Genomic DNA, 25,498 nt, shown 5'->3' on the forward strand with positions numbered 1-25,498 from the left:
AAAAAAAAAAGAAAAAAAAGAAAAAAAATAAAAAACCCAAAAAAAAATTAACAACCCAAAAAAAAAAAAAAAAAAAAACCCGGAAAAAATTAACAAACCCAGAAAATCCCTTTGCTTTCCCACGTTTTCTCACCACCTAAACACCAACAAACAGTAAGCACCAAGCAAAGTAGCAACAAAAAAAAAAAGAAAAAAAAAAGAGAAGAAGCATATCGGCGAAGCCAAACTCACAACTTTCTACCTTGAAACCCAGAAATCACGAAGAACAAAACCTAAACCACGAAGAACAAAACCCAAACACCCAGAAACCTTGAAACCCAAACACGAAGAACAAAACCCAAAACACAAACCCAGAAACCTTGAAACCCAAACAGAAACCCACAAAGAACAAAATGCAAACCACGAAGACAGAAAAATCAAACTAGAGAGGTGGCGATTGAACCCAGCTGGCGAAGACTCCAGGCGGCGGCAACGACAACGGGGTTTGTTGATATTTTCTCTCTGGATCTTTGGGTGGGTTTCTTGATTCTTCTTCTTGATTCTCTCTGAATCTTGTTCTTGGTGTGGGTTTTTCATTTCTTGCTTCTTGATGTTCTCTCTTGATGTTGCCAACGTAAGTGAGAGAACACAAAACCCAGACGTCGGCTGAAGAAAGAAAAGGGCAGCTGAAGAAAAGAAAAGGGAAAAATAAATAGGGGTATTTTTGTATTTATGCTAAAACTAGGGTTTTAAAAAATTAAATTGCAAAAAAATACAACGTAAGGTTCGAACTTTGGATCAGCTAGCTAAATCATAAGGAGAATACCATTAAGGCCACTGATTAGTTGTGCATTAGTATTACATATGTATATATATATATATATATATATATTCAGTCGGTTCGGTTCGGTTTTGGGTGAAAAAATCCAGCACCGAAACCGAAACAGAAAATTTCGGTTTTTATAAAATGAAACCGAAACTGATTCGAACCGAAACCGAACCGAAAATTTGGCAACGGTTCAGTCGGTTTCAGTCGGTTTGTTCGGTTCGTCAATTTTTTACACGCCCCTAGTTGTGGAATTGAGGGCCAGCTTAACAACTTTTGGAGCCTTAGGCGAAAGGACAAAGTTTAGGTACAAAATTGGTTGTAGCCTGAGGTTACAATTTTACTCAATATCATTTATATTACTATATATTTTGAAAATCTAACTGTTGGATTACATGTTGTTTATGCTTTTAATATACATGTCAAATTTTGTGTCAATCAGATATTATTTACTATATGATTTATAAGATTATATTTTATGCATAATTCTAAACTACAAAAATTTGCAATGTTAACAATTTATTGATGACATAGGTATTAATCTTTAATTTTCTAGAAATTTTGTAAGCATGAAAGATATAAGAAGAAAATGTAATCCAATTATGAATTTATCAAAATTCACATCCAATAAAAAGATATTGAGCAAGGTTGTAGCCTTATGCTTCAATCAATTTTGTAGTTAAATTTTGTTCTAGGCGAAAATTTTAAGTAGGAAATTTTTTATATTTAAATATTAAATTTAAATTAAATAATATTTATTGATTTTTTTATTTGATAGATAAATATTATATATATATATATATATAATTTTCTTTTTACAAGTCGGGGCCTTATTTTATTTAGAGGTCTTAGGCGATTGCATCAATAGTTGAGCTTATGGAATCATCAGAAAGCTTCAAAAAGCTACCTTGGAGAAGTTTTACCTTCTTTGAGATTTCACCTCGGTGGTTCAGACAAGCCTCGGATGTGAACTTGGTATTGAGCATGGGAGAGGAGCATTAAGCTTGAACTGTAGCCTAAGGATCTATGTTTATTATCAAAATGGGCTAGTCAATGTTGGGTTTGTCTCCACTGTTTGGGCCAATGTTAAATGGCCCAATATCCATCCCACTATAATAGCTTGGTTAACAAATAGTTACACTAGCCGCCGAAGTAGGGGGGAATGGGCAGACTAACAACGTAAAGGCCAAGTATATAGTAAGTTAGGCAAAGTTCTGAAGAATTAAGAAAAATAGCATCTCGAGTTTTAGAAACTCGAGATCCATTTTAAAACTCGAGTCTTAAAGACTCATTTTGCGAGTGTTGTTGGACTGAAAATACCACATGGATCTCGAGTTTTTGAAAATCAAGTTCCATGCAAAAAAAAATTTATTTTGATCACCCCTATAGTGGCGTTTTCCTACAAAATTTTTTTATAAGTGCTTAATACCAGGTTTAGGGAGCCCTATAGTGGCGTTTTTAAGCCTTATAGTGACATTTTTAAGCCCTATAGTGGCGTTTTCCTGCAAAAATTTTTTAAAACTCCATTTTTAAGCCCTATAGTGACGTTTTTAAGCTCTATAGCGGCGTTTATGGAACTCGAGTCTTTAAAACTTGATTTCCACGTCAATTTTTTTCCACATCACACTTATCCGCTTACAAATCGAGACTTAAAAACTTGAGATGCTAGTTTTCTACATTTTTTTGAAACGTGACACTTAACTAAATTTTTTAATATTTGTTGTTATTTAGAAAAAAAATTCCTGAAGCAGCTTAAGAAAAAACTCCGTAATTCCTGTATCCATATATTAGAGAGTGACTGCATTAACCACATATACAAATTGACTAAATCGGATTCCTTGAACCAGCATGTGAATTTCCGAAGAGAAAAGAGTCCCAAGGGGCTATGAACTGGTGGTGGGATTGTAGAACACGTTCGCGTCATAACAGCACTTGAGCCGTGGCAAGATGTGAATGGTCTCGGCAAAGTCACATTTTGACTCACAAGTAGAGCTTGTCGCTAGTAGGAAACTGTTGAGCGGAGTGGAAACTTCCTCTTTTTAGTTTTATTTCTTCTGGAAAGTGAACTTGGCCCTCGGTCTAGTCAACTGCGCGGAAAGAACACGGCAAGAGAGTGCTTGAGAATGTATCTTCGCTAAAACTTAAATTCTTGTAAATTTTGAATACCAACACACCTTTATGATATGCAATTCTCTCTCTCTCTCTCTCTCTCTCACTTGAGCCGTGGCAAGATGTGAATGGTCTCGGCAAAGTCACATTTTGACTCACAAGTAGAGCTTGTCGCTAGTAGGAAACTGTTGAGCGGAGTGGAAACTTCCTCTTTTTAGTTTTATTTCTTCTGGAGAGTGAACTTGGCCCTCGGTCTAGTCAACCGCGCGGAAAGAACACGGCAAGAGAGTGCTTGAGAATGTATCTTCGCTAAAACTTAAATTCTTGTAAATTTTGAATACCAACACACCTTTATGATATGCAATTCTCTCTCTCTCTCTCTCTCTCTCTCTCTCTCTCACAGTCATATTTACGTCCCAGAATTTTATGCCCAGGATCAGCAGCGGATGCACCAAGTTGATCCAAGTAAGTTTCAAAGAATTTCGAATTAGACAAGAAAATTTTAATATCTGAATATATAATTGCAGCTTATCGTTTTGCTTTGCATAATTTTTTGTCAAAGAATTGAAACAAAGCAATAAGTATTCTCCTGAATTTCTTGTACATTTTGCATGAACGACGGTAGTTCAATTGTTATGGTTTCCTACGATACAGTTTTTTTTTAGTTAGTTACAATATGCGGGTGCTAACCCGGCATCTCAAATCTTTTTTCCCGTAGATCTACTTTATACATGGAGTGGTGCCAATAATTAAGATATAAGACCCTCCGCAGTTATAGTGCTTGTCATTTGCTTGTCCATGTACAGCAGTCATAGTGTAATTAACCAATAGGTTTAGAGACCGTTTGGCCAGCGCGTTTGCGTCTGGCCGTTACGTTTTCAGCTTTTTTTTTTTTCACACGCGTCAGCCGGTTTTTTACTGTGTATCACTGTAGCGGTTACTGTTCAATGAACAGTAGCCGCAATAATTGACTTTTTAACCCAAATTTTACTATTTACGGACTCACAATTTTCACTTTTCAGAAACTTTTTCATTAAAAATGAGTCACACGATACTATTCACACATTTAAAAATTATTTTGCTACAGTGTTTTCAGTTTTCAGTTTTCAGCTGTATCCAAACGGACCCTTAGTTACGTTTTTACTGTATGACCAATTTTTTTTTAGAATCACTGTGTAACCATTTTTTTTTTTTTTGGTTGATAAAACGGCAGAACTTTATTCAAAAGCGTAAAACAAGGTACACAATTATAAAGGGGAAACAGCCATCTAGTTTCCTCCATATCCTGCTCCTTCTCAAAAAAAAAAAGTTTCCTCCATAAAAACAAAAACACACCCAACTAACAGACAAAAACACAAACTAACAAGAAAAGCCCCATCCCCATTTTATACATTCCAAAAGCTGCATATTCCCAGGTCTTTCGTCAAACCATTGTGTCATAGATATTCTTGAGAGACAGAGAGCCTTTGGTAAGTTTCCAGTGTTGCCAACGCTCCTTCAACTATTACCTTTGGTTGTAGTTGGACTTCTCAAAATAGAACTTGTTCCTAGCATTCCACACTGCCCATTGTTCAAGCTCCTTCCTCGTCAATTTCTCCACCAGCATACCAAATAGATGAAAATAGTCCTGGATTTCATTACTACACTTCTGCACTCTACCTTTTTTTATTCTGTACTAAAAAGAACATAGAAACAACAAGAGTTGGTAACTACTTTTGCTAATTAATGAGAATTAGATATTTTCTTATCAGATTTCGATGTATTGAATACTGATAGAGCACTAAGTGGAAAGCACTTCCATTTCAATGGCTTCGACTTCAGCTTCAACTTCTTCATCCTCTTCACGAAGCTCATCCGTCTTGGATGATCCATCAAATCCTCTGTACCTGCACCATGAAGAAAGCCCTGGTGCTATGCTTGTATATCAACCTCTCGTGGGAGAGAATTACCCAACTTGGGAAAGATCAATGCGAATGGCATTGATTGCCAAGAACAAGTTAGAGTTTATTGATGGCACATTGACTCTCTCATCTCCAATGGTCAAAACATCATCCGCAATTCAAGCTTGGATTCGCTGCAACAAAATGGTTACTTCTTGGATCCTCAATTCTGTTTCTCAAGAAATTGCTACAAGCATAGTCGATAAGGACACTGCTCTTGAAATCTGGAACGACCTTAGGGAAAGACTTACACAAGCAAATGGAGCACGAGTTTTTCAGTTACAGAAGAATATTGCTGGAATTACTCAAGGTCAATCATCAATTACATCATATTTCACTCAATTGAACGTGCTCTGGGATCAATTGCAAAAATTTCGACCTTTTCCAATGTGTTCTTGTGGATTTTGCACTTGCAACTTAGGTCAGAAACTCAATGATCTTCAGCATCAAGATTTAGTGATGCAATTCTTAATGGGTCTTAATGACACCTATGCTCAAGTTAGGGCACAAATTTTGTTGATGGATCCTCTCCCACCCATCAACAAAGTGTACTCTTTGCTAATTCAAGAAGAAAAGCGTTTTAGTGTGGGAAACAATTCAAGTCCTCATGTGGAATCATCAACCCCAGTTACTAAGGTATCTTCTTCAGGAAACCAAAATAACAACAACTCTAAGGGGAAAGAAAAGCCCACTTGCAATCGCTGTGGAATGATGGGTCACACTTTTGAAAAGAATTCTAGTTCTGCATCTACTTCATTTACATTCACTCAGGAGCAATGTCAACTGTTCTTGGCTATGTTGGGAACTCAGATTCAGTCAAGCAATTTTGCTTTCACTAATAATGAAACTCACGTGGCCAACAATGTAATTCAGCTAGCCACTCACTCCACTTCTATGGCAGGTAATTTTTCTTCTTTGCAGAACTTTCATAGTCCTGATTTCAGTTGTGATTTGAGGCATTCGATATTTTCTGAAAAAAGAAAAAGAAAAAAGGAAGTGGTTAGTTAACATGCATATGAGGGAGATACATTGGTTGTGGATACCAGAGCTACAAATAACATTGTGCATTCTGTAGCTCTACTTACCACTATCACATTTGTTAAGGAGTGTGTTGTGGAACTTCCAAATGGTGAAATAGCTATGTTAACTCAAATTCTAAGGTTTTGAGTTTAAGGGATGTACTACCAGATGTAAATGCAGCTTCAAATAGGACGTGTGACATTTTTTCCTCATGCAATACAAAAGAGGCTTCCATTTCCTTTTTATTATGATTTTTGCATTGAAGCTTTTGATTTGATTCATTGTGATGTGTGGCGGATTACAAATATTTTTTTTACCATAGTTGATGACCACACTATATCATCTTGGATTTATCTTATGAAATCCAAGTCAAACACCAGACCTTTACTTTTGTCCAGACAATGCCCCTTGAGTTTTTCATGATTGAATTGTTTTAAACTCATGGAATCATACACCAACATAGTTGTGTTGCTATTCCACAATAGAATTCAGTTGTGGAGAGGAAACATCAACACATTCTATGTGTAGAAAGGGCCTTGAGGTTACACTCTAATGTTCCTTTGATATATCGGGGTGATTGTATACTCACTGTAGTACACATCATTAACAGACTTCACACCCTAATTTTAAATTATAAGTCTCCCTATAAACTACTCTATAAGCAGATTCCTTCCTATTCACACCTTAAAGTTTTAATTGCCTTTGTTTTGCCTCTACTATAGCCCATAATAGGTCCAAATTCGATCCTAAAGCTAAGCAATGTGTATTTTTTGGGTACACTTTTGCTGTTAAGTGTTACAAGTTAGTCGATCTCTCCACTAATACTCGCTTTATCTCTAGGGATGATAGTATATATGTTTTGCCAATGAGTTATGAATTTCTTAATTCTATGAAAAAAAAAAATTAAAAAAAAAAAAAACTAAAAATGCTGAAATCAGAAATAAATACTAAAATAAAAATAAAATCACAATAAATGCAATGCTTTGGTCAATGTTCTCATTCTCAACTCACTTTGTTATTACTTCTTTTGATAATTAATGAGAATTAGATATTTTCTCATCAGATTTCGATATTTTGGGTTGCAGAATTTGTAGCCAACAACTCAGAACTTGGTAGTCCAACAATTATTGAAGAAAGAATTCCATCACTCGTAGAGTACTCATTTACCCCATCAGCCAAGTTGGAGTCTGTTAGTTCTGTATTGAATGGAACAAATCCAATTCCAGCCAACAACTCTGACACTGATGCTAATGGAGCAAGAAGTCTTTCCATTTCATTACTCTTCCCACCTGACATGTCTGAAATTGAAACAGATGATAGCTGTTCAGAATCTAATGAAACACCTCGTGCAGCAGCACAATTCTCTTATTCTATATCGTCATGCTTCCCACCAGGTACGTCTGAAACAGACAGTAGTTCTGAAATTTATGAACTAATTCCAACTTACCCTTCCACATCAGCAAGCCCTAGACGCACAACAACCTTCAAAGAGATTCTTAAGCCAAAGAGCAGTAATAGTTCAAAATCTAACCGAACTCCTCTAAAATTCTCTCATTCCAAAATAAATTCCGTATTGTCATTATTTTCCGCAGCCAAATCACTAACAAACATTTCCAAAAGAACTAGACACACAATCCTAACATCAAGATTCAAAGACTTGGAAATTATACATGGTGAAAGGTTTCCTTTGAAAATGCTACTTGAAGCCACTGACAACTTCTCAGAAGATTGCAAGATTGAAGCAGATAAATTTGGCTCAACGTACCGTGCCATTTTAGACGATGGCCGAGTAGTGGCTATCAAGTGTGTTGACAATGACAATGAATTCCTAAGTGAATTGCAAGCTTCATCCCGCCTCAAACACAAGAATGTTGTTCGCTTTTTGGGATTTTGTAAAGATAGTAAGGAGCGCGTATTGGTCTATGAGCACATGGAATATGGTACCCTTAGTGGCCATCTTCACAATCCTGAAAGTTCTTCTCTAATGTCATGGGCTGCCCGGATTAAAGTGGCACTAGACATAGCCAGAGGCATTGAATACCTACACGTGTATGCAGTACCACCAATCATACACCGCGATATCAAACCGCTTAACATATTCCTAGATGCCACGTTGACTGCTAAGCTGTCTAATTTCAACTTATCTGTGGAAGCCCCTGTGGACGATAGGTCTGAAAGTGTGAAGGGCACTCCTGGGTACATAGCGCCTGAGTATGTATTTAATAGCAGTTTGACAACCAAAGTTGACGTGTACAGCTTTGGAGTAGTATTGCTAGAAATGTTGTCTGGGCGCAAGCCAAGTGATGCTAATTATGAAGATGATGAGGGAATGTTTATGTTGGATTTTGTAGTGCCACGCATTGCCCAAAAGGAAATTTACAGGATTTTGGACCCAAAAGTACCACCACCTTCCCCATTGGAAATGGAGGCACTGGCAAATGTTGCATCCCTAGCATTGGATTGTGTAAGTAAAAAACATGTACTTCGCCCCTCAATGACTAAGGTTGCAAACACCATACAAAGTACCTTGGAAGGGATTTTGGAAGGGCAGGTAATTGCTTACAATTCAATTGCATGCAGTTGTGAATCAATTAGTGATGCGGAAAGTGAATCAACTATTTATGCGGAAAGTAGATATATGATTTATGGGGAAAGTGAATCAGCGGAAGGTGGATCAATTAGTGATTCGGAAATTGAACCGAGATAGACTGGCAGAATATCTTAAGAGAGCTGCAGCGCAAAGAGGGCACAAACGACAGGGAGCGACTCCCTGCTGAGGGATATAGGAAAGTTGTTAGGAATAATTGTAATCGCTAAATCTATTTATTGTGTGTGTGTGTGTGTGTGTAGTTTGATGCTTTTTTTTTTTTTTTAATTAAAATACAAAAATTATGTAGCAATAAGGTGAATATCAGACGCTCAATAGACTAGTTTTGGAATCAATATCATATACTATATATAATAGCAGAAGCCTTTTAAGGAGGTGCTGCCATGTTTACAATTTAAAAGGCGATGCATTACGATCTTTCACTATGTAAAACACTGTTTGGAGCCTCTGGGTATAAAAAAGAAACGAACCACTTAAAACTGAAAAAAAAATAAAAAAGAAGAAAGAAAGATTGGTACGTGGAGAAAGGAGAGAGAGATGAGGCGCGCCAAAGACACACAGAGAGACCGAGAGCGAGAGCGAGATATCCCAACAATGCCGACACGTTTCCTGGAGAAAGAAATAGAGAAATAGGCAGAGTTAGAGACATCTCAGGTTAGTACCGCCGTCGGGCTCTGACCACCAAAATTCTTGCTTCCCTAAACCGGCTATGCACTATTACAGACTTAGCCCGCCGGAACTGCAAGCACACAGAAAGAAACCTTTATGCCATACATCTGCCACCCAGATCGTCGAAACCGGCTCCGGTATTTTTTCTTTCCATTTTTTAGATTTGGGTATGAAATGTTACTTTAATTGAGTTGTTGTTGTTGTTGTTGTTGTTGTTTTGTGTGTGTGTGTGTGTGTGTGTGTGTGTGTGTGTGTGTGGGTTTAGATTTGATTCATTTTTTATTTTGGGTTTTTGGGTTTTCTATCAAAGGATAGAGAGTCCGATCAAGGATAAAGAGAAAAGGATAGAAACAGAGACCAACCACCCTCCATCTATACAATCAGACCATCGTAACCACAGGCACACAAAGATCCACCTAGATCTTCTGCCATCACTGTAAGCCTCCACTCACTACCTGACTATCGGAATCGCTATTGGTAAAGTTCTGTTTTAAATTTAAAAATTTAGGGTTTTTGGTTTTTATTTGGGAATCAATTGGGTGTTAATTATGATTTAGATTAGTATTTTGGGACAGATTTGGTTTTGATTAAGGGATACGAAGATAGAGGAACCAAGCATAGTACGTAGGCGCCAAGAGAGAAGAAATATCAAAGGCCGGCCATTGTCCGTTCCCTCGCCAGACTTGGGTCACCGGAACCACAAGCACACATGAAGGAAAAATTGTGGACAACCAACATTGTTAGGCCATATATCTACCACCTAGATCGTTGGAATTGGAACCGGTACAATTTTTTCCTCATTTTTTAGATTTTGGCATTCGGGTATGAAACGTTACTTTTGATTGAGTTTTTTTTGTTAATATGTTTACATTTTATTTGTTTTTGTTTCGGGTTTTTGGGTTCTCTATCAAAATCTTTGTTATCTCAATTTTAGATACTTGCTGTTGTTTTGTTTTATAGAGTACAAAAATCACTTAAAATATTGATTTCAGTTTGGGTGGTGCTGTTTCTAATCTTTACGAAACCATTGAGATTAAATAAGTATAGTATTGAAATCATTGGGTATTTCCGTTTCTAATATTTATTTTCCTTTTTCAATCTTATTTTAGGTCTTTTTGCTAGAACATCATACACCTAGATAAAGTCCATAAGGCACACAGAGACAGACCGTATACCTGTAAGTTATTGTTCCTAATGTATTAGGCAAGCAATACAAAATGTTTTAATGCTGTTGTGGTTTTGCTCTGTTATTATTCTGTTTCATCATTGATACCTATAAAAATTCTTCTTCTTTTTTTTCTTTTTTTTTTTTTTTTGGTTTTTTTTTTTGTTTGTTTGTGTGTATGTGTGTGGCATATTGAGTTCCTGTTGGGTTTTCATTGTTGGTGGGAAAGTAACTTTTTCCTTTTTATTTTATGAGAAGAGTTTTGACAAATTCACAGTTTATTGTTCACTAAATTTTTGATATCTATGTCTCTCAATGTTCCCTTTTATTTGATATTTGTGGCTCAATTGATCCTTTTTAATGTTTGGCTTATAAAAAACTTCTTTAAAGATAACGTTTTTAATCTCTCTCAAAGATTCAAACAAATATGTAGCCAAATATTTTCAAAACTCCAGTGTGAATGTTCAGTTATTTATTTGTAGTTTTGGTTGTATTTTGATTTGAGCAATGGTTATTAGTTCATCTCACACACACAATCTTGCAGTAGTATTTTCCATTTTTATTATACAGTGTTTTTTTACATTTTTATTTTAAAACCAACCTTTGACGATTTTCTCTCAATGTTCCCTTTTATTTGATATTTGTGGCTCAATTGATCCTTTTTAATGTTTGGGTCATAAAAAACTTCTATAAAGATAACGATTTTAATCTCTCTCAAAGATTCAAACAAATATGTAGCCAAATATTTTCAAAACTCCAGTGTGAATGTTCAGTTATTTATTTGTAGTTTTGGTTGTATTTTGATTTGAGCAATGGTTATTAGTTCATCTCACACACACAATCTTGCAGTAGTATTTTCCATTTTTATTATACAGTGTTTTTTTACATTTTTATTTTAAAACCAACCTTTGACGATTTTCTCTCAATGTTCCCTTTTATTTGATATTTGTGGCTCAATTGATCCTTTTTAATGTTTGGGTCATAAAAAACTTCTATAAAGATAACGATTTTAATCTCTCTCAAAGATTCAAACAAATATGTAGCCAAATATTTTCAAAACTCCAGTGTGAATGTTCAGTTATTTATTTGTAGTTTTGGTTGTATTTTGATTTGAGCAATGGTTATTAGTTCATCTCACACACACAATCTTGCAGTATTATTTTCCATTTTTATTATATGGTGTTTTTTTACATTTTAATTTTAAAACCAACCTTTCACGATTTGCAGTTATTCATACGCTGCGCATAACCTATCCCTTCTCTCATCCGTCTTTCTTCCCACTGTCACTCTCTCATATGCAGACCCAACACAGTAATACCCTGCAAGGGCGTGACTATGTCTGCCATCTCCAGCCTGACCTCAGTATCAGACCATTCTCTATTGGTAATTTTTAATTAATCTATGACTAATTTCTTTTCCTATTGTCCATAATTATGTTTGCTGTCAATTTTGGAATTTTGATTCCTAACCCTTTTTCCTCTATTCTATTTTTTGGTTGAAGTGAAGGAAGCACCCTAGAAGTTCAAATACTACCACCTGAGTTGTTATTAGGGTATGGGTATTGTAAAGCATGGAGAGACAGAACAGAGGGCTGTCTCCACAAGCCTACAGCCACTGTTAGATAGTGGAATATTCTTTTTTGTGATAAGAGTTCATAACCAAGTAAGTATGCTATTCATAAATTACCATTGTTTCTTTCCTTTCTTTTATATATATATATATATATATATTAAAGTTTAGGTAATTTCTCTTTACCTATGTGCTTGACATTTTCTTTCTTAATCTTCTTCCTTTATTCTGTTTAGAATTGGTTTTGGTGGAATTGCATAATCTATTGTATTCAGTATTCTTTTCCATTGCCAACATTAATGTTGAAGCAGTTTAAGAAACCAAATGGCAAAGAAAAATCTATCGAGGTATTCCCTAGAATTTTGATATTTTTCTTCTGGGTTTTAATTTTGTGTTCTTTGAGGATTTTTCAGTTTAGTTGGATATAAAGTTTCGTATTTTTATATTCTTCTTATGGTTTTAATTTTGTGTATTCTTTGAGAGATGAATGGCCCTTGACGTAAATTATACTAAATTTGCTTAAAAATTTAGACGACATTTAAAGTAGAATTATAAGTTCAGTTGTTTGATGCAAGGTGTTTTACTTTGCCATCTGTCTTCTATTGTTGTGTGAAATTATTATAGTGAGCAAAAGATAATCTCTTTTTCTTGATTTTCCTATGCACATACATTATTTTAAATGAATTAAAAAAAATATATCTTTTTTTGCCCCCTTCTCAATACTTTTTCCCTTAGAACTTGGTTAACAATGATAAACCACGCATTTTATTCTTTATATTTATGCAACTTCATTCATTATTTTTTTTATGTTTGCAGTATTAGGTGAAGATATTTGAGTTTCATATTACCATTAAAGTAGGGTGAGGATTCTACAAATAGAACAATATTTGAATTTCAAATCCATTTCCTCTACTTTAGGTTTATGGGAAATTGGGATGACTTTATTTATGAAAATTTTGGCTTCAGTTCTACGGAGTTCTCATAATGAATTGTTAGACCAAAATATCCCACTCATCTTGCTAGGCCTAATAGTCAAACACAACAAGGAATTGTCATAAACTTAATCATGATTGCATATTATCAAAGAAATGTGACTGGAAACACTTTTTTTTTTTATAAGACGACTGGAAACACTTATAATTTAACAAGATGTTAGTTTTATGAATGTCTTTAGCTACTTGAATCCTATCAAATGCAAACTTACATTTAAAACATATTAGGTATACTGTTGAAATAATTAAGGTGGAAGTTTTATTTTTGGTTTGAAACAGTTTGATCTATGCAGATATTCTTTGACTCTAATTCCCCCCCCCCCCCTAATAATAAAGCAACATTTTTGCATGTGTAAATTTTAGGTTATTTATAAGTTTGATATGAGTGGGAGGTTTGAAATTTTAGAACTTTTACCCTGGTCTTTTCATAATTTTTCTTGGAGTCAAAGTTAGTTTTGAGGATAAATTATGATGGATAAGGATTTAGATTAGTGTTTGTAGCACCCTTCATCAGCTCAATGAGTAAACTTAGGGATGATTAACACATTTTCTAGATTTTCTAAATTAGAGTTTGGATGGTTAACACATTTTCCAGGTTCCATTATTTCAAAGGATTTTATTTTGATGTATCCATTTTGACCTTTAGAGGGATCATAAAATAATTAGTCACAGAATCAAAAGAATTGAGTGTAGACAATATAGAAAGAGAGTGCCTTCCAGTTTTCTTTTCTTCTATTTATTTTCATGTCTCTTTTTTGGGAGAAAAAAGTGTGAGGAAATTCTGGGAATTGCACATTCAATTCAGTGACACTACATTAGGTATTTAGACATTCAAAGATAGAGAAATTCTAAAGCTACTATCAATTTTCCACAAAAGCTTACAACTGACATGGCAATGAATATGTTTGGCGTTACATTAATAACATAATAAATTCCTAAATTGCTTAGTTGTTTGTTTAAAAGTTGGCACATCAATTTGTAAGGACTCTATAATAAAATTTGCAACAATTGTAAAATCACTCTAAGGGATACATTATTAGTGGGTAGCAGGAGTGAACCCACATTCTTTAGTTCAAATCTGCCCTTCGCCTTCAGCCTGGTACCAAACATATCAAAAAATATATATATCTAATCCAATATTAATAGCTTTTTCTTCTGTAAATCTTCAAACGATAATGAGCCATGGTCTTTCCTCTCTTAGGGCATTCATTTATAAGTAAGCATTTATAATCAAAAGTAGATTGTTTGCTTCCCACCAAGAGAGTTTTCTAAAATAAGTGAAAATGCTATCACATGCTGGTATAAATTAATTTTTTGTAGTCTGAATCTTTTATATCCTTTTGTAGGGGATTTCATATGAAGTTGTTGATTGCTCCCATGGTAAGCAACCCTAAGAACTATGTAAAGAGAAGTATGAACCACTATGGCATAAAGGGGGAAACCACTGTGATTTGGAGCTCAGATTGAGCACAAGATTCTTTCTTCAATATCTGTGCTTAATTTTGGTAGAATCTTACTTTAGCCATTTATAGTAAAGAATTAAGAAATCATTTTTGTAACTGAACATGCATTTGAATAGAAACTAAAAGTGTTCATGTATAATTTCTCAGCAAAATCTCAAAATTAGCATTCTCTGTCCACTAACATACAACTATTAATTGGTTTATAAACAATATGTNTATGTAGACCTAAATTAACAGACATATACGGAAGGACGAAAAGTAGAACATTTTGCAAAGTTTAGGGACCAAAAATAAACTTTTGAAAGTTTAAGGCCAAAAACAAACTTTTGTAAAAGTTTAGGGATGAAAAAGATATTTTACCAAAAAAAAAAGTCAACAATTTAAAGTTTTTCACCCTAAATAGATAATCAAATTACCAATCCATTAAAGCTACAAACTTTGAAAAACAATTTCAAATAAATTTAATTAATTGAAAACTATACCTGACCATCCATTATACTATTTATTCTCAAACTTATAATTGGTTGGGGAATTTTAAATTGTTGAGTGGAAGTTTGAAGTTGTGCATGAGAATTTCCCGGACAATTCTTTTTCTTATTCTTTTTTTAAAATTGAATTTGAGAAAGAAATATGGAGGGGAGTAAGGGGTGTTTGTTACTGTTGTTTAATAACAGTTTTCAGTGTTTACACAATGTTACACGTATTTTTACACACTTTTTTCATCCATATGTATTTCCACAAAATAACAATAACGTTACTAAAATCTCTTACAAACGGGCCTTAACTTATTGAAGGTGTGATACGTTTTTGACAAGGAGGGTGGCAATATTTTTGTCGGGTAGTTTTATCAGGTGAAGCCCTCAGATAAAATATAGGTTATAAATGAAGGTAAAAATTAAATTGTGAAGATCTGAAACATTGGGTGTGAATTGGCCATTGAGGATGGTATTGGTAGGGTTTGTGAACCAAGATTATGTGCGATACCATATTGGAAAATGCAGGGTTGGGCTAGGAAAGGGCTTGGGCCCATCCACTACTTTAATTTTGAAAATAATAATAATCTGTTTGTTTTCTCATTTTTTCACTCAGTATATGTTTGGACAGAGATTATCCCACGTTCATGTTTGCACTGTAGCTTGTTTTGGCTTTTTTTTTTTTTTTTTTTTTTTTGGTTCAGCCTGCAATTGTTGACAAGTAAACTTAGAACAGTGCTCTCGTGGACTGTTTACGGGTCCCACAAATTACTTTTTCTAGCAACTTTTTTATTAAAAATAAGCCCACAGCACTATTCACATATTTAAAAAGTATTTCGCTACTGTGTTATCAGTTTTCAATTTCAACAAAATAAGTTTTATCCAAATGCTACAGTATTTTCAGTTTTCAGTTCTCAATTACATTTGCTAGCCGATTCTGAATTTAACCCTTCTCTCTCTGTCTTTGAAGGTTGAAGGAAACAGCCAATAATGTCAGACAATTTTACCTAAATTCTCATTATTCACTCAACAAGAAAAAGAAGAAGCGATGTGGGACTCTCTATAAAATCCATCATAAAAATCACCTCCTCCTGCAAAACAATGAAAATATTTAATCCAAAACCCTTCATTCATTTACGACCATCTCCACCATTCCACCACCAAATACGACCGCCCTCTCCTCCTCTTCAAGCTCTGCTCTGAGAAGCTCGTGGAAGCCGTTAGCGAACAGACATGGGCATTGCATTTAATTTGAGGTTATATATATATATATATATATTGTGGACCGAAACAAAGGCTTATAAAACAAGGGAAAGCCCATGTAGTAATGGTTGGAATGTTTTCTCTTTTTCTTTTAATCTTTCCATGCCCATCATTTCATTCATCATTTCGCTTGCTGGGTTATTGGGCTTTTTATCATTTGGTATGAAAAGTTCTTAGATTTATGTTTTTGTTGGGTTGTGACAGTAATTGTTTGTTATGAACAAATGTTTCAAAATTGAAATCTTTAAGGAAAAAAAAAAAAAAAAAAAAAATTTATGGGCCTTAATTGAGCTGGATTCTGACTTTGTGTGGAGGCTGAGTTTCAATGTAACCTTTGTTACATCTAAAACCAACACTTAAATGTTTCATACATGTATGTTTGTCCAGTAATCTCTCTTACCTACCCAATGGTCCCAATGCTTTACTTGTCAAACATATCCCAAATGTTAACTTTATTTCCTTTCTAAATTTTGTTTTACAACATTTCAATACTTACTGGATTGGATACTAGTGGTTACACCTTGCAAAATAAGTCTATAACATAAGATTCTGTAACATGGGTTTTAATGTCTGAAGTAAAACTTAGATGTAGTACCTAATTAAATTCAACCCATGTGGTTGCATTGGCCAGTAAGTTATATCATTGAAATTTTTTTTTTTTTTTTTTTTTTTGAGAAGGAGTTATATCATTGAATTTTGTAAGGTTGAATTTAATCAACCATTTAATTGGCTTTATTCCGTGACCAATTTACTTGTAATTTAGCACTTAGCAACCCTATATTTAGGTGGAAAAATTGTAAGGGTAGTATGTGAGAAGTTGTGAAGAAAAGCTCAAGAGTGTGCAAGAAAAACAGAGGTTCGCAGCTAGGGCTCGCGGGTGGATCGCGACTGGCAAGCCGCCAAAAGCTAGCACGTGAGAGGCACACTGGGAAGCTGAAGGGTCGCGTCAACTGTCACGCTACAGGACAAAAGTTCCAGACTGGCCAGGCCGTTATGTCGCGACTTGAACTCACGACTTGGACAAGCCGCGAGACCAAGTCACCAACTTGTCCTGTTTGGCAAAAACTGACGTTTTGCATTCCCTTCTCACCCTACTATATATACACCCTTATACCCATCATATTGAGAGAGCTTCCAGAGAGAATTTGTGAGAGAAAACCCTAGAGAAAAACAAGATTGTCTCATCCCCAATCTTCATCTAAGAGACTTTACAAATTCCTCTACTCTCTTCCTCTTCATTGTCATACCGTGAGAGGTTATTTACCAAACCCTTATCTCACACACCCACGTCTGTGAGAATGGCCATTTGGTGAGGTGGGTTTTGTGTTTGTGATCTCTCTCTCTCTCTCTCTCTCTCTGATGTGAAGCAAATGGAGGTGCTAGAATGTTCTTGAGGTGAAAAAGAAAATAAAAAAAAAGGGGGGCTAGACACGTGTGTGGAGGAGAAACAGACAAGAAAGAAAAAAGAAAAAAGAAAAGAAAAGAAATGAACAGAAGAAAAATTGTAAGGTTGAATTTAATCAACCATCTAATTGGCTTTATTCCGTGACCAATTTGCTTGTAATTTAGCACTTAGTAACCCTATATTTAGGTGGAAAAATTGTAAGAGTAGTGTGTGAGAAGATGTGAAGAAAAGCTCAAGAGTGTGCAAGAAAAACAAAGGTTCGCGGCTAGGGCTCGCGGGTGGATCGCGACTGGCAAGTCGCCAAAAGCTGGCACGTGAGAGGCATACTGGGAAGCTGAAGGGTCGCGTCAGTTGTCACGCTACAGGACAAAGTCCCAGGCTGGCCAGGTCGTTACGTCGCGACTTGGACAAGCTGCGAGATCAAGTTGCCAATTTGCCCTATTTGACAAAAACTGACGTTTTGCATTCCTTCTCACCGTACTATATATACACCCTTATACCCATCATATTGAGAGAGCTTCCAGAGAGAATTTTGTGAGAGAAAACCCTAGAGAAAAACAAGATTGTCTCATCCCCAATCTTCATCTAAGAGACTCTACAAATTCCTCTACTCTCTTCCTCTCCATTGTCATACTCTTGAGAAGTTATTTACCAAACCCTTATCTCACCACACCCACGTCTGTGAGAAGGTCCATTTGGTGCTTAGGGAAGCAGTTTGGGAATGAACTAATATACATTGGTTGATACTATGGTCAAGTAGCAGAATTCAGGAAACTAAAGAAGAAATAGGTTCAGCGTAACCTTGTTGGAGCAAGAAGCTTGGAGGGCTTAGGTACTTGGGTAGATTAGGCTTGGAGGGTCTTCTGCTATTCATGTATCCCAACTATATTCTTTAGTGGATTTTATCACCGCTTGGAGGGCGGCGGGAAGGTTTTACGCCGAGAACTTCGGTTTCCTCTTCGATAACACATCGTATGTTGTCCGTGTCTTTGCATCTCTCTTTCCTTTATCTTTGCCTTATATTTACTGCTGTGGATGTGTTTATATTTGACTTAGATTGTTTTATCAATTCTGTTATAAGCTTGTTATCATATTCTGCACATTAATTGTTTGATATAAAGCTTGAATTGGTATTTTTGTAATTTGGGGGTCTAAACGTTCAAGGGTGTTTCATACCCATTTTGAACTTTCAATTGGTATCAGAGTGGGTACACTTGTTGTGGTTTAAATACCTAAGTGTGATCATTGACCCCTTGTGTTTATTTGCCATGGATTGTGCTATGTATGCCTCTTTGTATGATCTGGTTGGTGATGAATGTAACATGCCAAGTGTTTGTGATAATGCCTCTATGAGTGTTAATCCCCATAATTGTGATGACATGTTATTTTTTAAAAAGTTGCATTATATTTCATAATAAAACATTTATTAATTTTTAGTTTATGTAACGAGACTCATAATGTTCTGTTCACAAGCATATTGGTACATATCCGGGCCCAATTCCTATGAGATTGGCCTTTGAGTCTTTGACTTTCTTGGTAAAGTTTCATGCAATAGATGCACGTACACTCCTCCATAAGGTAATACAAGTTAGCATGGTAAGAAAAATAAAGATCTAATTATGAACATCTGAGGTGGGAGTCCAATCTGGAAAGAAAGAAAAAATTTAAAGGGTAAAACATAAAAAAGTTTAATGTTCCATTTCACCTTAAATCTTATGAGGTAAAAAGCAAACTTCTTTATCATCTGAATCCAAGTAAAACATAATAGCCGTGTAAGAGCATCTCCAACAATCAATGCATAGTTAAAATATAGAGAAGATTTTATATTGTTCATGCTCTATATGCTATTGTTCATGCTCCAGCAGCTTCTCTATATCTGGAAATTTTTTTTGCTAATGAACAGTAGCCCATCAAGTCTGATGGGCTACTGTTCATTACCAATCGAATTTATTGGATTAAAAAATTATACCAGCTACTTTATTATATCAATTCTTTATGTCTCCTCGGGATTTCTTTTTTTTCTCTCATTCTCTCCGTTTCTCCCATAATCCAAACACAAAACACAAAACAAAATTCAATTCTTAAAAGAAAGTTGAATCAAAACAAGCAAATATGAAAAAAAAAAAAAAAAAAAAAAAAAAAAAAAACCAATATNGTTGTTTTGTTGCTACTGGTGGTGGTGGGTCGTTGGGGTTTCCGATTGTGGGTTTGGGTTAAGATCAAATCATGGGTTTGGGTTAAGATTGGGATGCGTTTGTGGTCGGGATTAGTGAAGGTGTTTATGTTTGTGGTCCGGATTGATGATGGCATTTGTGTTTATGGTTGGGATTAGGCCGTGTTTATGTTGGTGGTTGGGATCAGGCTATCGTTGATGGTGGGTTTGTGTTTGTGATCTCTCTCTCTCTCTCTGATGTGAAGCAAATGGAGGTGCTAGAATGTTCTTGAGGTGAAAAAGAAAATTAAAAAAAGGGGGGCTAGACACGTGTGTGGAGGAGAAAAACAAGAAAAAAGAAAAGAAAAGAAATGTACCGAAGAAAAATAATATAAAAAATAAAAAATCCTAATTGAAAAATATTACCATAATATTTTCACAATAAATTTTAAGTAACAGATTGTTATTAGTTAATATTGGCGAGTAAAAAAATAATTTTAGTGGTGGGTTCAAATTAGAACTAATAACAACTTTCCACATAAATTTTGTTTTAAAAGTATTGCGTAAAATGTTGTGAATATAATACTTTTCATTAAAAAATATAGTTGTTAAAAAAATAATAAATGATGATTAAAAAAAGAATAAATAATGAATGAAAAAATAATATTTAAATGAGATAGAGAATGGGATAGAGAATTTGTTGGAAATGTATTTAAAAAAGTGGGTAAGTAATAACTAATTGTTACTGTTCATTCTCCAAAGAATATAAAAATTTGCTGAAGCTGCTAGAGTCTAGAGATGCTCTAAAGAGTAATCGTTCTTATGATTGCAAAACAATTATAATGCAGATTGCAATTATAGCTTTTTTGGTTTAATTGTAAAAAACATAGACAAAGAGCATTTGCATCAAATGTGGCAAAAATTATGCCATTTTGCCACACTAAAACCCTACTTTATTATTTTACCACATTATTTTACAACATTCCATTTATCAGATGTTTTATACTACAATTCTATACATTAAAATAATATTTTCTACACATTAAAATAATATATTTAACAAAATAAATAACAACCACAACACTGCTGCCGCTGCCGCCACCACCTCCACCGTGGCAGCCACAATCCATCGAAACAAATCAGAACAACAACAACAAAAAACCAAAAACCCATTGGAACTCCCTAATCAACCAAATAGAACAACAACAAATTGGAACAAACAACAAATCGGAACAACCACAATCCATCCACCATCCAAACTCCCTGATCAACCAAATAGAACAACAACAAACCCATTGGGACAAATCAGAACACCTGCATCACCACACCCAAATCGGAACAAACACATACCCATACCCAAATTTTGGAACAAATCAAAACAAACACATACCCATACTGAAAATCTAAAGAACACCACCCTCAAACCTCAAACTCCGATCATCGTTGCAGTAGGAACACCACCATCAGACCTTAAACTCCAATCATCGTTGCAGTTGGAACACCAAGCATGGGCCAAAGAGCAACGCCTGACCCATGATTCGACCCATCGTCAAACGCCTGACCCATCGTCGCTGTAGCTGCTGCTGCTTCTCCGATCTCCGAAGATGCCCATGATTCAACCCAAAGGACCGGTGAGAGAGAACAGAGGTGAGAGGGAATCAGTGAGAGAGAACAAAGGTGAGAGAGAAGAGAAAAGAAAAAACTGAAGAGAGAGGAGAGAGAAAAGAGAATAAAAAAATGTTTTCACTTATACCATTTTTGTCCGTATCGTGGCATATTTGTCACGGTACTATTCATATGTAGCAAAATTTATGGCATTGGAACATCTGATAAAAGGAGGTTTTGGGTGTTTGATGTGCTAAATGTGCCAAATATTTGACATTTGGCACATTTAGCACAACTGATAAAGATGCTCTTATAATGGAAAGATGTCACAGACAATTATCACAAGTGCGGATCTAAACTTAGGATGCGGGCAATGATGCTTCAACAAATTATCATCACATGACGTGGGCCTACGAGTTCACATAGTCTTCAATAAATGTGTTGTGCTTACAGTTATCTATTATGATCATATAGTGGAGTCTATAACTATAAGTTCACACAGGAGATTCAAGGAAATATACATTCATACACATATCTATATATATATATATATATAATAAAATTCATATAAACTTATGGAATATTCCACTATAGTAAAAACTCTATTAACATGTCTCTATCTCTCAAAATATATAAATAAAGATCTGATATAATTGTCCTGACTGTGTCGCCAACCACTAATACACTATGTCTGATCACGACATCCCAAACTCAGAACCACCAGCAGCTCAACCACCGGAGCCAAAGTGTCGAGCCGTTGGCGGCACCGAGTACAGCTGGTGCAAAGCAGTGCCACTTGGCACCGGGGTCACGGTCCTAGGCCTCCTCCTCTCAAAACCGCCGGACCTCCCACTTCTCCAAAATGCCCTCCACAATCTCCAAAATTCCCACCCTATCCTCCGCTCCAAGCTCCACTACGACCCCGCCACCACCACCTTCTCATTCCTCACCCCCGCGAATCCCCAACCCCTCCTCCAAATCCAGCCGTTCGATCTCCAATCAACGTCCCGGATCCTCCAAACCCACGCGAACCAGTCGAGCTCCGTCACCCCCTTCCGCCTCATCGTCGAGCACGAGATCAACAACAACACCACGTGGCGCAATCCTGAGCATCCGTTGTATGCCGACAAGGACGTCATGTACGCCAGCGTGTACGCCCTGAGCGAAGCCCAGTGGGCCCTCACTCTGAGACTGCACACGGCAGCATGCGACCGCACTGCGGCGGTGTCGCTGTTGAGGGAGTTGTTGGAGTTTGTGACTGCGATGAGTGGAAATGGGGAAGGGGTAGAAAGGGAAATTGGGGATAATGTGGAGGTTAATTTGGGGATTGAGCAAATGATTCCTGCTGGGAAAGCTAACAAGCCGTTTTGGGCGCGTGGGATTGACATGCTTGGTTACTCTTTGAATTCGTTTCGGCTCTCTAATCTGGATTTCATCGACGTCGATTCGCCTAAGCGTTCTCAGCTTGTGAGGCTTCAGATGACTCCACTCGATACTCAAAAGCTTCTTGCGGTAAGTACTTTTTCACTACGCCTTCTTACTTTAATTTCTTTGCGTTTTTACTTTTTACCGTGATAAGACGTATCCATAATAATAGCCTAATCGCTTTCAAGTCAAATCCCGTCCTGTATGCAATACAAATACCAAAAGTAACAATGAGTTACTTCGTGCCTAAGGAAAACTTGGACCGACGACCTAAGTCTAGTTAGCCCAAGTGCCTTACCACTAGGCAACCAACCCTTGGTAGTAATGTTGTGATTGGTTCTGTACTTGATGATTTTTGGTGGTTGAAACAACCTTGTTGATACCATTTCACATGGTTACTAGTATTTGGTTGGTGCAATATCACTTCATGGATGCCACCTCAATAGCATATTTTACCTTTTTATATTGAGCATGGATCATAATTTGTTTGAAATTAGCTTATTTTGCCGAAATTAAAATTTTTTTACTTAAAGTACTATAGATAAAAATAAAATTTAACTGAAATAGTACAGTAGAATCTGTAAATAGTATTAAAAAATACAGTGAGACCTATGAATAGTAGCAAAAATAAGTTGAATAGTAAAATAAGCTAGTTTTTTAATTTAGAGCTAAATGCACGCTAAGTCTAAATTATTGAAGTGGTAAGTCCTGATGAGTGTACGATAAAAATGATGTAAATAAAAGTGATGTTGTACTAATCATAATGTAGCATCTTATTAAATGTTAATGAAAAAAAAATTATATAGTCTACTGTATCTCAACCTGTCTTTTTAACTCCGTGACAATATCTTCCAAATCGTATAATTATTTATCTATATCACCATATGAAAAAGTTAAATACAATATTTTATTTCATTTTTTTTAAAATAATAATATAGGTTTTATCGCATTAATTTAAATTTTAGTACACCTCCTCCTTAAGGACCTCAACTACCTTTTCACTTCGCCTCCTCAACTCAAGAGGGTTGTTAATTGTTATCAACTAGTTTTTGTTTAATAATAGTATATTCATTCACCACTTAACAACTGAGATACTCTCTGGCCATGTCGGGATAAACAAAAAGAATCCTATAAAAAATGATTTGTCTCAGAACATGATGTCGGTACTCGGTAGTAATTTTAATTTTCACTACGACAATACCTAGGCCTTGACCGGTTGACCCAACTAAACTTGTGCTAGTTGTCGCTACTCCAATCCGACACAACTTGATTTTATGCACCCGAAAGTCCAAGTTTCACTTAATATGGTATAGTAGATTTTTGGCCATGTAAAAACTCACACACCCATGTTATTGCACTAGTGGGATTGATTTGATTGAACCTGTTAGTTGCCCATTGGCATTGAACCTGTTTGATAATACATCAGGAAATGATTATTTGAATCCTGTATTTGAATCATGTGACTTAAAGTTGAGGATTTAACAAACGTGTAAAGTATAAAAAATTTCTTTTCCCAGTTAGTCATGCTTTGTCATTTTCTCGAAAGAAAAAAAAAAAAAAAGACATGCTTTGTGTTTATATAACATTATTATCAACTAGGCCCAAATTGCGTATTAAAAAAGAATAGCTAGGCCCGAAAGATGGGGTCCTTATTCTTGTGCCAAAGACACCTGACTCTTTTGTCTTGGTTCAATTCTATGAAACTTCCCATTCGCAGCAAGGATAGGTGTGGGCCTATAAGTAAGGGTTATAGCTCTGTTTTTTGTCAATTATTGAACCCAAAAGCTCTGAAATAATCTTTTAGAAACGTGGTCCACGTTCAATTTTCAATCTGGCTTGATATGGACATATGACTTAACCCACTCCTTGATATGTAATGTAGGTGTGGACAAAAATTAGTGATAGATTTCATTCAACCCATTGCGGGGTGATTTATAAAACTATTTTTGTGTATTATTTACATTAAAACTACACATGAATGGATTCTTTAATCGGCAATAGACAATTTGAAATTACTACTTTTTACTACTCAGGCCAACAGTGTTAGTGTTCAGTTAAATAGGCTATATCTTTGAGTTCCAAGTTATCCATTGTTGATCAATGACCTTGCCATTTTTACTCTAATTTTGAAGGGCTGCAAGTCCAGAGGAATTAAACTATGTGCAGCCTTGGCAGCAGCTGGATTGATTGCAGCTTATTCCTCTAAAAAACTTCCTGATTATCAGAGAGAGAAGTATGCTGTCGTAACTCTTATAGACTGCCGTTCAATTCTTGATCCTGTGCTTTCCAGTCACCATATAGGTAAATCTTGTTTCCTAAGCATCTAAATCTCATGCGCTTTACATATGTATGAGGGGTTATTATCTGGTTTTTGTGCTTTTCAAGACTTGGCTCAACCTGAATATGTATCTATTGAAGTGGAAAAAGGGAAGAGATAATTCAAGTTCAGTCTTAGATGTCCACAGTTGAAAGCTCTGAGAAATTATATCTTTACTAAAAAAACTTTTGGTGTTGCTGTCTTACTCAAAATGTGTACAATGATGACAATCTTATTTGTAACATACAGGATTCTACCACTCTGCCATCATGAATACACATGACATATCTGCAGAAGAACAGTTATGGGAGCTGGCAAATAGATGCTACACGTCCTTTGCAAATGCTAAGAACTCCAACAAGCATTTTTCTGACATGTCTGACCTGAACTTCCTCATGTGTAAGGCCATTGAGAATCCCACTTTGACCCCATCATCATCCATGAGAACTGCCCTCGTCTCGGTGTTTGAGGACCCCATTGATGATTTTAGTAAAATCCATCAACAGCTCGGTATTGAG

At 35.7% G+C, this 25,498-nt stretch overlaps 2 protein-coding genes and 1 long non-coding RNA gene across 13 annotated transcripts; all 3 read left to right on the plus strand.

Moving 5' to 3' along the window:
* The first annotated feature begins 3,183 nt into the window (after window positions 1-3,183).
* On the plus strand, window positions 3,184-8,716 carry LOC112007244 (probable LRR receptor-like serine/threonine-protein kinase RKF3). 3 transcript variants are annotated; one of them, XM_024039563.2, is made up of 3 exons: window positions 3,184-3,379; window positions 4,651-5,755; window positions 6,960-8,716. In XM_024039563.2, the coding sequence occupies exons 2-3, from the start codon at window positions 4,720-4,722 to the stop codon at window positions 8,579-8,581; spliced, it is 2,658 nt and encodes an 885-aa protein (XP_023895331.2). In that variant the 5' UTR covers window positions 3,184-3,379; window positions 4,651-4,719; the 3' UTR covers window positions 8,582-8,716. The 3 variants fall into 3 exon arrangements, with proteins under 3 accessions (XP_023895331.2, XP_065624834.1, XP_023895332.2); XM_065768762.1 differs by having other exon boundaries at window positions 4,691-5,755; XM_024039564.2 differs by having other exon boundaries at window positions 3,185-3,379; window positions 4,666-5,755.
* Window positions 8,717-8,820: 104 nt separating this feature from the next.
* LOC112028665 (uncharacterized) lies at window positions 8,821-14,515 on the plus strand. Of its 9 annotated transcripts, none has more exons than XR_010627138.1 (8): window positions 8,827-9,288; window positions 9,462-9,628; window positions 9,714-9,934; window positions 10,261-10,328; window positions 11,544-11,699; window positions 11,818-11,978; window positions 12,122-12,232; window positions 14,224-14,515. It is a non-coding gene; the product is annotated as an uncharacterized LOC112028665 (long non-coding RNA). The 9 variants fall into 9 exon arrangements; XR_010627134.1 differs by having other exon boundaries at window positions 8,828-9,288; window positions 9,709-9,934; XR_010627140.1 differs by having other exon boundaries at window positions 8,828-9,288; window positions 9,462-9,587; window positions 9,709-9,934.
* A 7,410-nt stretch (window positions 14,516-21,925) lies between these two features.
* Window positions 21,926-25,490, plus strand: LOC111990934 (uncharacterized; the record flags this gene model as incomplete). Its single annotated transcript, XM_065768765.1, has 3 exons — window positions 21,926-22,750; window positions 24,796-24,964; window positions 25,230-25,490. Coding segments are annotated over exons 1-3 (1,255 nt in total), but the record flags the coding sequence as incomplete, so codon positions are not given.
* Window positions 25,491-25,498: the final 8 nt, after the last annotated feature.

This window comes from Quercus suber, unplaced genomic scaffold (assembly GCF_002906115.3).
Source record: "Quercus suber isolate HL8 unplaced genomic scaffold, Cork oak 2.0 scaffold_993, whole genome shotgun sequence".
Classification (NCBI taxonomy): Eukaryota; Viridiplantae; Streptophyta; class Magnoliopsida; order Fagales; family Fagaceae; genus Quercus; species Quercus suber.